The sequence below is a fragment of the Peromyscus maniculatus genome, chromosome 8 (assembly GCF_049852395.1).
Source record: "Peromyscus maniculatus bairdii isolate BWxNUB_F1_BW_parent chromosome 8, HU_Pman_BW_mat_3.1, whole genome shotgun sequence".
Taxonomy (NCBI): Eukaryota; Metazoa; Chordata; class Mammalia; order Rodentia; family Cricetidae; genus Peromyscus; species Peromyscus maniculatus.
The window spans coordinates 62,327,388-62,344,081 of NC_134859.1; the positions used below are offsets into that span (position 1 = coordinate 62,327,388).

The 16,694-nt window shown below is 51.2% G+C and overlaps 1 protein-coding gene across 5 annotated transcripts in view; it reads right to left on the minus strand.

Annotated features, from left to right (window-relative positions):
* Positions 1–16,694, minus strand: part of Abr (ABR activator of RhoGEF and GTPase) — a 203,887-nt gene that overhangs the window by 63,702 nt on the left and 123,491 nt on the right. For all 5 annotated transcript variants that reach the window (XM_006977416.4, XM_042282419.2, XM_006977417.4 and 2 more), the window contains 2 exons: positions 9,845–9,943; positions 2,257–2,442 (listed from right to left, as the gene is read on the minus strand). In XM_006977416.4, coding sequence (XP_006977478.2) covers positions 2,257–2,442; positions 9,845–9,943 — 285 coding nt within the window. The remainder of the gene's footprint in view (positions 1–2,256; positions 2,443–9,844; positions 9,944–16,694) is intronic.

A 16,694-nucleotide genomic window follows, 5' to 3' on the forward strand; every position in this document is an offset into this window, starting at 1 on the left:
AGGAAGGGTTCCTGTACCTTCTCTTCTCGTGATTTCTTTTTCTTTTTTCTTTTTGTTTTTGTTTGAGTGTCTCCCGTATCCCAGCCTGGTCTCAAACTCACTATGCAGCCGAGGTGCCTGTTGCCTCCAGAGTGCAAGGATTACAGGTGTGGCTCACCACACCCAGTTTTATTTAGAGAAAGGGACTGAACTCAGGCCTTCCTGCAAGCTAGGCAAACACTCAAGAGGCCGAGCTACACCCTGGTCTCCTGTATTACCACGAGAAAGACAAAGCATGGGGATGTGTGTGTGTGTGTTGCTACCCTCTTGTGACCCAGAAGCCACCTGTGTGCAGGGGTCACGGGCCATGCCAGGTTCTTTCATCTCCATAGTTATCTGAGGGGGGAAGGCCAGAGGCCCAGTCTGCCAGGGTCATTAACTGGGAAGTGCAGGTTGCTTGGAAACAGGAGTTTGGCACTGGAGTGACCTCATAAAACAAACAGCAGAGATGCTAATTCCCTCCTCTTGGTAATGGATAATCAAATACCCAGAGACTTCATCTGAAATAAACTGTCTCCAGATGCCTAGCTTTACCCTGGCTCCACCCAGGCCTCGCCAAGCAGGCAGCCTCAGGGTGGCAGGCATCAGTTCATGATGCTGGGGGTTCGGGACAGTGGGAAGCAAATTCATAACCAGACCAGTGGAGCTAAGGCCAAGCAGACTCTGGGTCCGAATAATACAGACAAATTAGCAAAGCTATGCACGGTAGCTCAGACCTGCAGTCCCAGCACTTGGGAGGTTGAGGCAGAAGGATAGTTGCGAGTTCAAGGTCACCCTGGGTTACAGAGACCCTGCACCAAAAAGCAACAGAAACATCAAACCGGAGAGCTCTGCCTCTCCGCTCTGGCTACCTGCCCTTCCTCCCATCAGCGTTTGTTGTTTTCTACACCTGGGAAGGGTGAGCAGCGGCTGCCCCATGCCTGTCATCTCAGACTCCTGTGAACAGGGAAAGATGACTAGGTATTTACCATGCCTGCACCGGGGGAAGCAGCCGGTCCCCTACAACCAGAAGTATGGCATTCTGGGAAATGACACCTTCCGGAGTACCTCTTCCTACAACAGCAGTAATGACAACAGCAACCGCAGCTGGCCTCTCCAGTTATTAACTCACTCCTGCCAATAATCCAACTGACTATCAGTACCCCTCTTTATAGAGGAGGAAGCTGAGAATAGGAGGCAGAGTAAAAGCTGTCACAGGATCATTTGCGGCAGAGCTGGGATTCAAACCCAGCTGTGACCTGGCTCTGGCTGTGTTTGTCCCCACGACACTTGTGGTCTTAAAAACACGGCTGTCAGGACACAGGTATCTCCGACTCTCAAGTTCTCCCCAGCCTCAACCAAGGTCACAGTGCATCTATCCATCCATTCACTCATCATCCATCACTGGGGTGGTTCTGGGAGTCTAATGAAAAGAATATACAGATTGTTCCAGAGTTTATAGCTTCAGGGGACAGGTAGTTATAAGTGTTCATGAGGGACAAACACAGGGCCTGAAAAACCTTCTCTGAGGTCATTCTAACTTGAGACTAGACCAAGAAAAGCCAGGCAGAGAGGGAAGGTCACAAGTCTGTAGAGGTCGGGAAGTACCTTGGTATAAAGGGGACTTAGAGCTAGGGGAGAGTGTCATGGAAGCCTTGGCAACCAGAGAACTTCTGTGAACACCTTCCAACACTGAGCCTTCGCTCTTGCCCTCCGAGCAGCGGCACATAGAGCCGGCTGTTGGTGCTCTCTGCTCTGGGGATCAATGACATACGTCAGGACCTATCACTCCAGCTGTTTCACTGTGCAAGGGCAGCAGTGGCCTCCCAAGGTCTCAGGTGAGCCGTCCTTCTCCTGAAGCCTGTCACATGCTTCTTTGTCCAGAGTGACAGAGGACCTGAATCCTGGCAGAGGAAGCTCCTCCATTGCAGTCCTCAAAGGACCCCCCCCCCACACACGTACACACAAAAGCAGCATTCCCCCAAAACACTCACACACCCAACCTGTCTCCACTGCTGTGCCTAGAAGCACTTTCAGGACTCTGCTAGGCTGGGGCTGGGGCTAAGGAGCCAAGCTCAGCTGCCAGAAAGAATATGGGCCTAGACCGGCCTCCAAGGGCTCAGAGATGACCTCGGCCTAAAGAAGGCCAAGAGGGCTAGAGTGACCAGTCCTCTCCCAAGGCCCTACTCCACCATGACACCAGTCTGTCCTGGAGACAAGGCCTCGTGGGAAACTCACCAGCTTCTGGAAAAGGTGGCCCATGGTGACCTGGCTGTCCCATTGCTGCACCTTGGGGCAGAGGTTGTCGTAAAACTCCTTGTGGATCTCGTAAATATCCTGGATCTTGTAGAAGATGGTCTCGATCTGCTGGATGGTGAGCACGGGCTGGGAGGTGGTGGCTGTGGCCTTCAGGGGTTTCATGGGCTGAGGAGGGACAAAGTGCAGAGGTGGGGGATGAATGAACCGGAGCGTTGGCAGGTCCCAGGCAGAACGTGACCCTAATTAACATGCAATGCCGCCCAAGTCCTGCCTAGACAGGGCCGCTGAAGGCGGAGCACCTGAAGCAGTTTCTGTCTCAGAGTTGTCGTCGCAGGTCCCAACAGGCCATGTGCAAAGAGAGGGAACCTGGCAGAAGCAATCTGCCAGGGCAGCCCCAGCACGTCCCTTCCCCCATCGGAGCTCACAACCTCTGGCCCCTGGCTCCTGTGCGTTCACGGTTCCATCTAACAGGTCCCGGGTCCCTTCCCCAGCGGCCTCCTGCCCCAGTCACAGGCCTCTTCGTCACGCTTCCGTGGAAGGGAGTGTTGCCTGGGAGGCCAGCTCCTCAGCTGCTTCCTTTTGAGAAACAGGAGGCGGCTCTCGTACTCAGGGGGTCAAACCACGAAGAGACTCAAGCCAGGTCTGTAATGGTAGCACTCCAGAGGCTGAGGCAGGAGGACGGCACGCAAGCCGGCCTGTACGACATAACGAGAGCCCGCCTCAACGAAACCAAACAGCTGGCTCAGATTCACGGCTATCTCGGCTCTAGTCACTTGGTCAGGGAGAGGAGCAGGGACAACATGCCACCCTCCTACTTCCCACATCCGTGGCAGACACGCAGACCAGCCCAGTGAGCAGGATCTTTCCCACGGCGTGTGGTTTTGGTCTCAAGACTCTTTCTCAATGCCTGTTGACATGAAAGCGAAAGCAACCTGTCCCCCTTGCTTGTCTGCACTGAGATCATCAGGGCCCACGAGTGGAAGGGGCGGTGACTTGGTAATTCAGCCGCCCCCAAGCACTCACTGCCTGGGATAAGGGGGCTTGGGGCGCACTCCCCTCAGAAAGAGCCTTTGGTATTTTCTAAATCACCCACAATGAGGCTGAGCCCCATGGGTGCGTGCCTGGGGTGCCAGCTGCCCAGGAGGCTGAGGCAGAGGGATGGCGCAACTATAAGGGTTTGATAACAGCCTGGAAAACCAAGGGAAACTCCCGTCTCAAATTTTAAAAAATGAAGCAACACTACTGTACTCCAGTGGGCCAGCGGCGGACACACAGGCAGGGAGGACACACCTAAGCAAAGGAGAGCAGCCTGTGTTAGACATGGCATCTAATAGGATCTAATACTCTTCCCTCTGACGGCAGTATGGATAGGGTTCTCCAATAGCCTACTTCCCTGCAGACCCAGGAGCAGTGGGGGAGGGGAGGGGTCCAGCCTGGGCTTACTAGGGCTGTCGGCTCTCACAGGATGGCTGTCTAACAAGAGAGGCGCTCTAGCAGAGAGAGGGTGAGGCAACTGCTGACTGGGCTGGCCTGATGGGATCACCCACCCTGAGGGAAAGACAGCAGGCTCCCTCTGTGACAGGACGGCCAGCCTGAGCTGGTCACGGGAGTCAGCCTCCCAACTGACTCCATCTTCCTTCTGATGGTGGCTAAGCTCAAATCTGTCCCCAAGAGAAGTCTCAAACACCCAGAACGTATCTGACTTCTGACTTCCTTCGTCCTCCACAAAGTCCACCGACAAAACCAGGGCCAAGAAGACCCACTGACCCTCTTGACACTAGAACCAAGCAGCCTTCAGTACCAAGTCCTTGCTAGAAAACAGGATGGGAGTCAAGCTGGGTCAGGCCAGGCAGTGTGGCCTGGAGCCCAGAGCCTGCGTTTAATAGCTGTGGGCAAATCACTCCCCATTTCTGGGTGTGTCAGACTCCTGTTGGACTGACAGGGTATTACTTTCTCAAGTCACACATTACATCAAGTATCTAGGGAGATGGATAGCTCAGCAGTTAAGATTGCTTCCTGCTCCTGCAGAGGACCTGGCTTCAGTCCTCAGCACCCACATGATGGATCTGATGCCCTCTTCTTGTCTCTAGCTGGTGCGTGCATGTGGTGCACATTAACTCATGCAGACATGCACATATACATATACAAATAATAAACAAATCTTAAAAATAACGAACTATCCATTACATATTTGGCATATAGAAGACAAGCAACATTGTGGAAACTGAGCCAAGTGCCGGACATAAGGGCGATCCCTAACACCCAGTGGTATGCCTGGAACACATACAATCCCAAACCTCATGGGGCTTCCAGTCTAGCAGAGGAGACAAACGAAACACAAGGAAATGATCCAGCATCTAATTACACACACCAGTGAGTGCATTGAAGAAAACAAGGGGAGGATCCCCCGAGGCAGGATGGTCAGATGGCTTCTCCAAAGAGGGGACATTTACTCTAAGACAGAAACAGGGCGGCCTCAGGGGCTCCTACTCATCAAGATTCCCTTGATGGCTGATCTGGGGTCAGAAACAGGCTTGGTGGGAGTCAGGGGCTGAAGGCCGTCAAGCTTGTATGCAGCGGGCAAGGAGAGGAGCGGGGCTGAGGCGGGGCTGGACGGATCGCGGAGGGCGGGCATGCACAGGGCAGTACAGCTTTGACCACACAACTGACCATGCACTCCGCAGGGGGCTTTAAGCAGAGGGAGTGACACAAGTCCAGTATGTGGGAGATCATTTTGATGATCCCTGATCTCCTTCCTTAAGAACATTAGACTCTATCTGAAAAGCGGACGGAAACAAATCAAACCACTTGGTAGCAGCCAGTGTGAGGTGGGATAACCCAAACTAGGATCGTCAATCCCAACCAAGTGTTTCCAAGACTGTCCTGGAGCAGCTAGGTTAAGGCTTCACGGAGGAGGTACAAGGAATGGGGCCTCTGAAGCTGGGGAGAGCTGAGCAGGTGGAGAGCTGCATGAACCCAAGGGAGCAGGAGGAACCAGGAGGAAGGCTTGGTCTCTCCCTGGCCCAAATGGAAGGATACAAGGGACTCCCCAGCAGATATGACGGAACAGGCTACCCTTTCCGTCTCTATCTAAGACCCAGTGGACAGGTACCAATCGCCACCGAGCCCCAAAGTACACTCAACCCTGTACTGTGGCACAATCCCCACTTTGGAGGGAGCCAAGGAAGGAGAACAGTCCTGGGAAGGTTAAGGTTTCTCAGAAGCAGGCTGAGAGGGAAGCTACCTCCTACGCCGAGACAGGCCCAACAGCTCTGCTTCCTCCTAAACTTCCCGATGTCTACAAAAGGGGAAGAAAAGTCGTCTAACCAGGACCAGTCACATGGACCAGCCTGCACTGGAGGCATGAGACTTTCTCACCAGATGAAGGACGTTTGCTCTCACCCCCATTCTCCACAGGAAGGGGGAAGGGCTGGCTGGTCCCCAGTCAGTTATTTTTATCTGAAGATTCACATACAGGCCTCTGGGCCAGGAGGGGCTCAGAGGCCAGTCCCTTCTCACTGAGCTTTGACTCAACTCTGCCAGGAGGGCCAGGGAGCTAGTCACCAGCTACCTCCACTCTCCTCCCTGGTCCAGGTGTATGGCAAGGCTGAGAGAGAGGCTGTGAGAACTCTCAGAGAGAACCCTGGGTGACCTCAACTCTGACCCTGGGAGCTTCTCGGGAGGACAGGGCTGGGCCAGTTCTGACCTCACACAGTCATGTCTACTTTGTCCTCCAGCAAGTGGGCCTTTCGAAACAGGAGAAAGAAATCTGCCCACTTCCTCCACCTCCCGTGGAGGCTTGGTCCCTGCCAGGCACAGTTACTAACCTAGCCTTGGTTGCATCTTGGAGCTCAGGGAGGTGTAGTTAACGGATTGCACAGATAAGCAGGCAGAGATGCCCTAGGACTATGGACCCAAACAGCCAAAATGAAAGGCTAAGAGAAGGAGGCAACGGGACTAGCTGTGGCAAACCATGACTTCAAGGTGGGATGGACTGTAGGCAAGAGTGCGCACCTGTACAGGACACATGCAGAACTACAATCCATTTAGTTTTCTCGTCTTTCTTTTACAGCCCCTGCCCCCTCCTCCACAAAAAAACCTGGGTTCCCAGACCTCAAGAGTAACAGACAGGCATCAGTTAGCAACAGTGACTTCGAGAAGATTACTAAACCTGGCTCCAGCCGACACCCAGGGGCTGGGAACAGAGCCCCTGTGTGACTTTCCTGTCTGCATGTTCTCTGTCTGCCTGTGTGTACAGTCTTAGGTACACAGGCCTAGTCCTTTGCATACCGGGAAGCCTGAGGGGGAACGAGACACTCTGCACTTCCAAGTCACTTTCCATTTTGAAGGCACTCCCTGAGGGATAAGGGGACCTGTGGTTAGAGGAGGGGAGAGAAAGCCAAGGAACACTTTTGCCTCTAAGTTAGACCACCCAGGGGAAAGCAGCGCTGAGCTCCTCAGTGGCAGAAAGGGGAGGCCTCCCAATCTGTGAAGGAGGGAGGGACCGAGTCCTTATCTTTCAGGTTTATCCTGGGAGCAGAGGCTGGGGAGAGCCCAGCCCACCCACTCCCTGGGTCTTCCAGTAATAAAACCTTCCACCCTTCTCTCTGTCTCTCGGGCTCCTGAGCGGCCAGAGTGAACAGGGTGGGAGTGGCCGAGTGTGCAAATGCACAGCACAGTCGTGCCTTTGGGGCAGGAGCCTTTAGGAAGGTGTGGCAGGGAGACGCTGTCCTGGCTCCTAATCTATCTTTGTCCAGATGAGAACATCTCATGAAGGAGGTTGGAATGTAAGAGAGGCATGCCTCTGAGGGGTACCTCCTCCTCCGTTGGGGTGTGTATGTGGGGGAGGGTAGCCCAAAGCCTCCTGCAGCCTCTAGAGTGCTGGGATTACAGGCACATACCATTATACTTGGCAAGACACCAACTTTCACACCCACCGTTATCTAGAACGCAGGAGGCAGAAGCAGGAAGATAGTTCCAAGTTTGGGGTCAGCCTGATCGACGTAGCAAGACCCTGTCTCAAAACCAAACCAAAAGGAACACAGGCGCCTTCCCTGTCTTTGCTCAGCTCTGTAGGAAATAGTAAGCATGCCAGGTAACACACAGGCCCCTTTCTAAGAACTGAATACAGTTTACTAGCCTCACTGCAGTCCCATGCAGAGGGTAGTACTTGTGAACCCAGACTGCAGATGGAAACACGAAGCACACAGTCTTCTTCTCACTGTGTGCAGGTCAGGTGTCAAGTGGGGCTCCCAGGCAGGCAGTCGGGTCCCTGTCAGACCTGCGTTCTGCTGGTAATACAGCTTTGGATACAGCGACCCCAGCTCCGACTGCCTCCTGTCTTTAGTCCCCAGCACTGCACTAGGTCCCAAAGGATCACCTGATCTTCTCCATCCAGAGAGCGGGAGAGGTGCCAACTGTTTTGCTACCATTAGTTAGCTGTGGTCACCCATGTTCTGAAAACTCCAGTGTATGTTTGGACTTTTCAAGGCAGAGGCTACATGACTTTTATTATGATATACTGCTAACATCATTCAACTTTATTGATTATTGCTAGTAACTTATTGTACCTAATTTGTCTATAGGGTTGTATTCATAGGAAAATACACAGTATTTTAGTGTATCTAGGATTCAGTACTATCCAGGGTTTTTCAGGCATTCACTGTGAGTCTTGGAACAGATCCTCAAAGGAAGGGAGGGAGCAACTGTATAATCTTCAGATAAAACCGAGGATCAAAGAGTTTATGCATAACTTTCTAAAGACAGTGGTTTTATCTGTTTTGAGACAAAATCTCATTATCTAGCTCAGGTTGGCATTTAACTCATGACTGTCCAGCCTCAGCCCATAGAGTGCTGGAATTACAAGCGTACACTCTCACATCTGGCAAAGCAGTGGTTTTTGAATCCACAAAACATTTTTTGTTTGTTTTGTTTTTCAAGAAAGGGTTTCTCTGTGTAGCTCTGGCCGTCCTGGAACTAGCTCTGTAGACCAGGCTGGCCTCAAACTCACAGAGATGGGCCTACCTCTATATCCTGAGTGCTGGAATTAAAGGTGTGCCCCCCACCCAGGGAATCCACAAAACATTTACGAAATAATGTAGTGGGTCCACACATAAGTGTAACTGTAGCACTTGGGAGGTGGAGGTTAAGGATCAGGTGTTCAAAGCCAGCCTCAGCTACAGAGTGAGTTCAAGACTACATAAGAAAGAAAGAGAGAAAGAGACAGGCAGGGAGAGAAGAGGAGTAGGACTAAAATAAAAGGCAAAGTCCCGTCCCCCCCCACACACACACCTATATCCACACATTCTAATAGCACCTGACCTTTAGATTATGCACACTGACATTCTTTTTCATTTGTTTTAAAATGCTGACTCAAGCCTCCACACTTTCACAACCCACCAAGGGGTCGAGATGCATAGTTTGCAAACAATGCACTATCCCTGCTGTTAACAGCAGGTAAGGCTGTGTCCTTGTCCTGGCTCTAGATTCAGACCAGACTCCTATCTGCCATTGTCTCCCATTTGGGAATCATCACTGGGCTTACCAATAAACTCCCAGGGAGACTCTAAAACAAGCTCAGCACAGTGCCCTGCAAAGTAGCTTTACATTTCAATAGCCATTCCTTGGGTAATAAATGTCAAGACACTGAAAGACACCTCATATCACAGCAAGTATATAAACGTTATCTTACTTACGAGGACCATCCTCTACTGATCTACGTTTATCTCTGACTCTCGAGCACTTTTTATTTGTTTGCTTTGTCTTTTTAGCTTTTTGAGACAAGGTTTTTGGACTGGCCTGAAATTCAGTATGCAGCCCACCCACACTGGCTTCAAACTCATGATGATCCTCCTGCCTCAGTTTTTTTTTTTTTAAACAGTATTTTATGCGATCTGACTGCACAACACCCAGAGAAAAGAATTCACACTACACAATCACTCTGCATAATACCCAGACACATCTAATAAGCACTTTCCTCAAAGGCAAACGCATCTGTGTGGTGCTTTTATCTCTGGAGAATGTTTTAATAGTCACCACCCGATCTGATTCACACAACACCACCTTCATCGTTACCGAGAGCTCAGGCTGGTCTAACACTTCTGCATTACAGCACTTTTAAAAACAGACATCTTCCATCTCACATTTCCCGACAGCGAGCCTTCAGGATGGTGCTAATGGTCTCTTTTTCCTGGGGAAGGGGAAGGACTTGGACCCAGGGTGACGAAGAGGTCTCAGCTTGATTGACTGGTAGACACTACCCAGAGCACAGTGTTGGGGAGGTAACAAGGTGCCCAGCGGTACATTGCACTTGTATCATTCATAACACAACGTCACAGTCATCACGACTGAGTCGAGTGCCAGTCCTCCCACACCTGGGTGTCTTTTCCTGCCTCTCAGAGTGGGGTCATGGAGACGTGGCAGTGACTGACCCAGTTCTCAGATGCCCAGCTGTGAACACGACAGCTGTTGTCTCTCCTGTATGGGTCCCCTTCCTCTCCAAAGCCAAGAGCAGTTTTTGAGCACCTCGTTGGCTAATAGAGAGCAACACCCTCCTTCAGGTACTCACCAGCAACAGGGCTTCCAGCTGGTTAATGTAGATTTCTTCACTGGCCAGAAAGCCTGACAGAACTAGCTTCCTCATCTCCAGGCCCTTCCCTGCCTCCACCTGCAAGAAAGCAAGCCAAAAGCCAAATGAGAAAGGGGCCCAAGCTCGATGCTTCTTTGCATTTTTTCCTCTTCTTTTAACCAGCATGTTCAAAGGTGATGAAAAGCCAGATGATTAACATTCTTTTTGGATTTAACACTATTACTGCTGTTTGTTTTCACAGAGAATCCCATTCTGCAGTCCAGACTGGTCTGGAACCCACAGCAATGCTCCTGCCTGAACATCTCAAGTGCCAAGGTTGCCGTCAGGAGCCTCCATGTTCTGCCAGGTACTGTCTTACCGAAATTTTGGAAAATCTTAGCATGTCAAAGAAAAAGCGGTCCCCCACATTCCCGCTTACCATCTTGTGTTTCTTCCTCCCCCATCCTTCTCAGCTCTTCTGCTCTCAACCATTTTCTACCTGGTGAACCTTCTAATGGTGACTAGAGCCACCAAGGGCCTGCTTTACGTCTGGGCTGAAGAGGTAGGAGGGAATAAAGATACTCTCTCATGACTAAGGCCGAGCTTGGTTACCGACCGACGATGGAACGGCAAAGGACAGACACGTCCGTGCCCCCCGGCCCTCCGGGAAGTGATATATAAACTCAGACAGGGTTAGAGAATGGGACGGAAATGGGTATGGGAGCCCTGGCCTTGTGGCCACTTGTACTGAGGTCTTCCTGTCCTAGGGGCTCAGCACCAAAACAGGTGTCAGCTGTGGGCCGCCCACGCATACCTCAGTCATTCCTTATGATGTAAGGCACAGACCCATGCTAGATTTCCCTTCCTCTTGAATTCCTGTTCCCCTGTGGTGGTGGATCATGCCTTGTTCAGCCCAGATGCCACCAACCAGCAGAGTGGTTGGTACAGAGGAAGTGTTAAAATTTAACTACCTTCAGTGAAAAGCATGCAATTGTCACCATGGAGGACCCTCAAGCTTTATTCCTGGCTGCTCTTCAGTATTTCTACCTCCCCTCTGCCATGTTTGGAAGTGTCCTTGGCTATCTCCAGGACTGGTTCCTCCAACCTAAGTTCTCCTAACTGATCCCTGAATTCCCCCTCTCTCCAGCCCGCTGCAGTAAGGTCCATCTCCCAAGAACACCTTCTGGTCCAAGACTTGACATAAATACTGCAAAATTCAATTAGGAGAGATATGTTCACTTATCTGTTCACTCAACAAATAGTTACTGAGTGCATGGCAGCCCCTATGGCCACAACAGGAAAGAAGCAGAACCCTCTGCCTGCTGTCACCTGGTTTATAATTGGAGAGAAAGACAATGAAATAAACAAACAAACAAAGAGGACATCAATTGCGACCTGGACTGCAGCAGATCTTACTTAAATACCTGCAGCGGCCTCAGGGTCTTCCCTATCTCTCAATCTCTTCCAGAGCCAAAGCCCAGCCATGTCTGCCTTCCTAACAAGCTAGCAGTCATGCTCAGCCCCTGGAGCACTGGCCTCTCCCTGCTGACGGGGCCTGATGCGCTCTTCCCTTGGCTAAGTGACACCTCTTCCTAACAGCACAGCTGAAGTCTCACTTCTCCCCCCCCCCCACCCCCCAGCACCTGAAACCTGCACAGCCTTGAGGTTACCTGCCTGGCTAGTGGGTGATCTCCCTCGGGCCTTGCAGCAACTGGATCACACTCTTCTTCCCAAGACAAGCCTCAATCCAGTGTCACACCTGACCTTTACTAAGAAAGGCTTTTAACTCCTCTTCATACTTGCTTTACGGCCCTCAGGCACCCACACTGAAGCGGGCTCTGTATGTCCCCATTGTACAATAGAAACAAACGAGACTGTAAAGAGGCAGGGTGGGGACCCACCCCAGGTCCCCCAACACCAACTCACCCTTGGGATGATCTCCTCCCTCTCCTGCACCCTTTCCAAGCTTGTGCTTATATACCTCTTGTTTCAAACAGCTCCCTTCTGGGCATCAAACGCACACCCTTAGGAGTGAGCCAGAAAAGTGTATCAGGCCACCAGAAACCTCTCAAGCCACAGAGAAAAACCCACCCCAGTGTCCCTGAAGGCTTTCCGAAGGAGCATTCTTCACACCTTTTCCTAAGTGGTTCAAAGGTCTGAGGCTGCTGGGCCCCCAACTCTGAAATGTTCTCTCACCCTAGAGTAAAGAGAACGATGACTCCACAGATGTCCACGTGTGGCTCCCTCAAACCTATGACTGTGTCACTTTGATGACTCGGGGACTTGGTGGGTGTGACTAAATATAAGAAGATTCCTGGATTACCTAAGTGGGCCCTTAGCAGTCACAGGGTCCCCTATAAGAGGGAAGTAAGAGAGCAGGCAATGCGACAATGGGGGGGGGGGGGGTAAAGGCTGCATTGCTGGCTTTTAGGCTAGAGAATGGGACCTATAGCCAGGGAGTGGAGGGGAAAGGCGAAATGGGTTTAGTCCTTGAAAGCTTCCAGAAGCTTAGCAAGACTCTAGATCAGGTTTGTTTCTGCCTGTACGTTTGTGGCTATTTGTAGGAACCCAGGACAAACCCCACATGAAGGAAGAGCAGAGTTATTTATTGATGGCTTCCCAGCGACCAGGACCTGTGCTAAGTGCTCTTCAGGGGCATCTCACAGGCTGGTAGGTGTAACCATGAGGGCCCTGAGGCACAGAGGGTGCGAATGGCCAGTTGCTTGGCGACAGCCCAGCCTCCAACACAGCCTGGAGTACAGATCAGAGTTTGCAGCAGGGCTCCAGCCCTCAAGCCGGATCCGCAGCGGCCTCCCAGCTCTCCCCAAGCCTGACCTGCACTTGCCCTCCACGCTGCAGACCGCTGCTCCCCTTCTGCACCTCCTTCCTCCCTTGTCCCCGACACCCAGGCATTTACCTGGGCATCTGGCAAACACCCTGTAGAGAGGTGAGCTCCTTAGTGCTCCTTAGGCTCTGGACATCAGGTGATCAGCAGGCCCTGCTCTGAAGAAGCCTTCTCTCGATGTGGAACGAGACCCCTCAGCCTGGTAACAGTCTATTTTAACGCGACCCTCACCTCATAATCCTATCCCTAAGACTGGTTTTGGGAAGAGATCTCTGGAAGGCTGGCTCTTAAAAGTAATGATCAGTCACCGCCCCCAAGAGTCCCCACTCTGGGTTACACCCCTAAAATTTAAGCTAGGATGGGGGTGGTAGGCACCTGAGAGTTTAGTGATGTGAAATTAAGCTCTGTAAATTTTACTAACAGTAAGCCTGTTGCTTAGTTAGCCCTAAAGAGACTACTTCCATCTTTGGGCAAGGGGCCACTCTCTCAAGATACTACGTGCTTCTTTCTGCTTTGGAACAATCTGGAAATAGTTGTACCTGCTTCTTGAGTTACTGTCTGGCTTCTGATCTCGTGCGACATACCCGATACACTTCAAAGCAAATAAATAAATAAATAAATAAATAAATAAATAAATAAATAAATAAATAAATAAATAAATAAATACGGTAAATTCACAACTGTTTCTTCCGTCCTTGTAGAGGACCCACTTGTCTCATAAAACACCAGGGCTCGGCATTCATTTGTTCCCTCACTACTACAGGCTGGACTCTGGTTATACAACTGCAGAGATGGTTGTTCTCGGCGTGTTTTCCAGAGATGCCCATGTGCACCGAACACCCTGAGCAAATGCTCTGCCACATAGCTAGCCTTTCCCAACACAGGAAAGCCGTCATCTCTTTCTCTCCAATCAGGGCTCACAAACTGCAGCCCTAGAGAACCCCTTGATCCCCAGCAATTTACACAGCCTGCTAGGCTGGAAGTTTGTCGTCCTGAGGCTCCCAGGTCACTATGGTAGTATCTATTGATAAGCTGTGGTCAGCTCCGGCCTGGGCTTCCGCAGTGTTTAGGGGCTAAATAAAGCCTCCTAAGGTTTGGTTCTAGGCCAAGTCAAGAAACAATCTTTCCAGGGCCCTTTATCTCTTCCGAGGCAACAGTGGCGGCTGAGCAGGCGCGGCCGCTCTCTCGCTCTGCTTTAAAGCCACAAGCTGAGCAGCAAGGGCCTTGGACTCTGCAGATAGCACAGGTTAGCCCACGGGCCATACCAGTTTGCAAGGAACACTCAGCATAGCTGGCCCCTGTCATACCTAAGGGAGTGCAGTACATGGAGTCTCTCCTCTCCCCAAGGGCTCCTTCTCTTGGTGGTAGATCTTCATGGACTACCTTGCTGCTATCTAAAGCTTTGGGCAGATCCCATACTCCATACATGCGTAAGAACCTCAGTTGCTCATGACCCACCACTACAGCCTGGCCGCAATGGAGTGTTGTGTTACTTAATACCTTTCTTTACAACTGTTTTTTTTCTATTTGAGACAGAGTTCTTATATATGGCCTCAAATTTGTCCTCCTCGGCCTCAGCCTCCAAGCACTGGGATTATAGGTATGTACCACTAAACAGCCAATGCTGATTCTCTGTCTTTCCTTTTTTTTTTTTTTGGAGACAAGTTCTCACCAGTTAGACCAGGATGACTCTTGAATTCACAGAGATTCTCCTGCCTCTGCCTCCCAAGTGCTGGGATTAAAAGCATGCTCTACCATGCCCTACTAAGTACTGATTTTTTTTTTAAAGGACAGTCTTACCCTAAGCCTTAGATCAAATCACAGGAATGATGCGTAAGTCCTGTTTCTTCTTCATCTACATTAAACCATATATTTAACTTGAAGATGTATATATCAAAGTGTCACCTATAATCGTCCCCCAAGTCACCACCCATGTGGCTCATACTTCAGGAAACACCAAGGGGGAGTTGGAGACTGCTGGAGCCTGAGAGAGCAGGAGAGACCAGAGTGGGTGAGCAGGAATACAGGCATTTCAGACAATCCCTTCTCTTTAAGCACAGAATACCACCTGAAGAGTTAATATGGAATACAAAAGGGCTTTTTTATTCCTGACAAATGAGTTCCTTGAAATAGCAGCTTCCACCAGGCCCCACCCGTCAGCCCTCTCTACCTTTAAATAGAACCGTGTGAACATCTTTTTGGAAAAGTATGCACCGTTTTGCAGATGGGATGTGATGTTGCTATCAGTATCTGCATTATGAGTTTACAGATCGTTAACTCCTCAAAGGAAGCTGGGCTGTGTGTGAGACGTAGCAAGCTCCAGCTACGGCTCTGGAGAAGACTGCCAGCCAGCTAAGCACCTACCCCTTAGGAAGATGAAGCACCTGGGAGATTACAGCGAAAGCAGGATTGATTTATAGGGCTGGCGTTCGGGCAAGTGCACAGCAACACAACTACTGTTTAAGGTAAGTACTCCTGAAGCAAAGTAATAGCAAAGAGCAAATTGCCTTGGAGTCCTACCAGCTGCCACGGAGGAGTGAGCCAAGACCATCTGCAGCCAGGACGAGAGCTGAGAGCACCATCTAGAAAGGCCCTTGGTCCCCTGCACACCTGCATGTGCACACAGGTTCCTGGTCCAGCCCTGACTCAATCAGAAGTGCTCTCTCTCCTCCTCTGAACCTGGGGGCCTTTTTGTTGTTTCTGAAACAGCGTCTACTCACAACCCATACTGACTTGGAACTCACTATGTAGTTCAGGCTGGCCTTGAACATGGTGCTCCTCCTGCCTCCGTCTCCTGAAGTCACCACCACACCTGGATGCTGGTATTCTCTCATCAGAATGCTTCTCATGGCCTGAACGCTTTCTGACTTCGCTTTCCTGTCCCCCTTGAACTTGACCCTTGACCCTGTGAGAAAGGACCCTGTCCCCTTGTCGCCTCCACGGAGCCAGGCTGAGCGCTTAGGCTGGAACCTGACAGCACTTGTGGAAGGAGCTGAGGGGCTTGATTTCCACTTCTCTGCAGCCTCGGTCTATCTAAGGCCAAGCCTGGTGGAGGGAATAGGTGTTGGAGAGGTATTACAGATGAGCAAGAAGCTCCCAGGCTGAAGTTAACTCCAGAAACACTGAAGCAGGGACCAGAAGGGGGAGGGAGGGAAGGGGGAGGGAGAGGAGGGCTCTACCCAGGCATCATGGGACCTGGAAGGATGATGTCAGGCCTGCTATGTGTCCAGGACCCCTTTGACAACCATGTGCCACCTACCAAGAACACCTTTGAGATGAAATAAGGCCAGGAATCTGGCATAGCGTTTGTGTGTCCAGACAACTCTCCGTCATTCCAAAAATTCTCACGGGTCCCAGGCATATACCCGGTACCACGCAGTGGTCAGCAGTGAGCACGATGAAGCTATATACCACAACCCAGAGAAAGGACGTGCCTAGGAGGCAGTATGAGTGGTATTGGTACCTGTGCTGGGAAGGCTGGGAAGGAAGGTTCATTAGGACCTTATCAACTGGCCATCCCATGACTGCTGAACTCCAGCACGCTCCTTGGATCATAAAGACTGGTGGGAAGGCTGGCCAAAACCGAAGTACAGAGGTCTTGTGGGTCCAACGAGGGCCATGACTTACTCCGGTGCTCCGAACCAGCACCAGATTACCAAACAGAGATGCGGTGCCAGGATCCCATTGCAGCTCCCACCCAGGCCTGCAGTCACTGCTCCACCCCAACCCCGAATATCTGCCACCTACCTAACCTGGGTCTGCAGTCTATTTTTAATCTCCATGAGCTCCTTCTTGGAGCCACACCGGAGTGTGGTTCGAGCTGCGATCATCTCAGGGTAAGGGGAGACTCAGGGAGTCTCAGACACCTAGTCCTGGCAATGCACTGGACACCACACCCTCCGGGGCCCATGTGGTTAGGCAGCTGGCTTTGCAGTGTGCATACTCCCTACGACAGTGCCCACAGGCCCTCCCTCCGGGCACAGAAGAGAGGAAGGACAGGCTCTG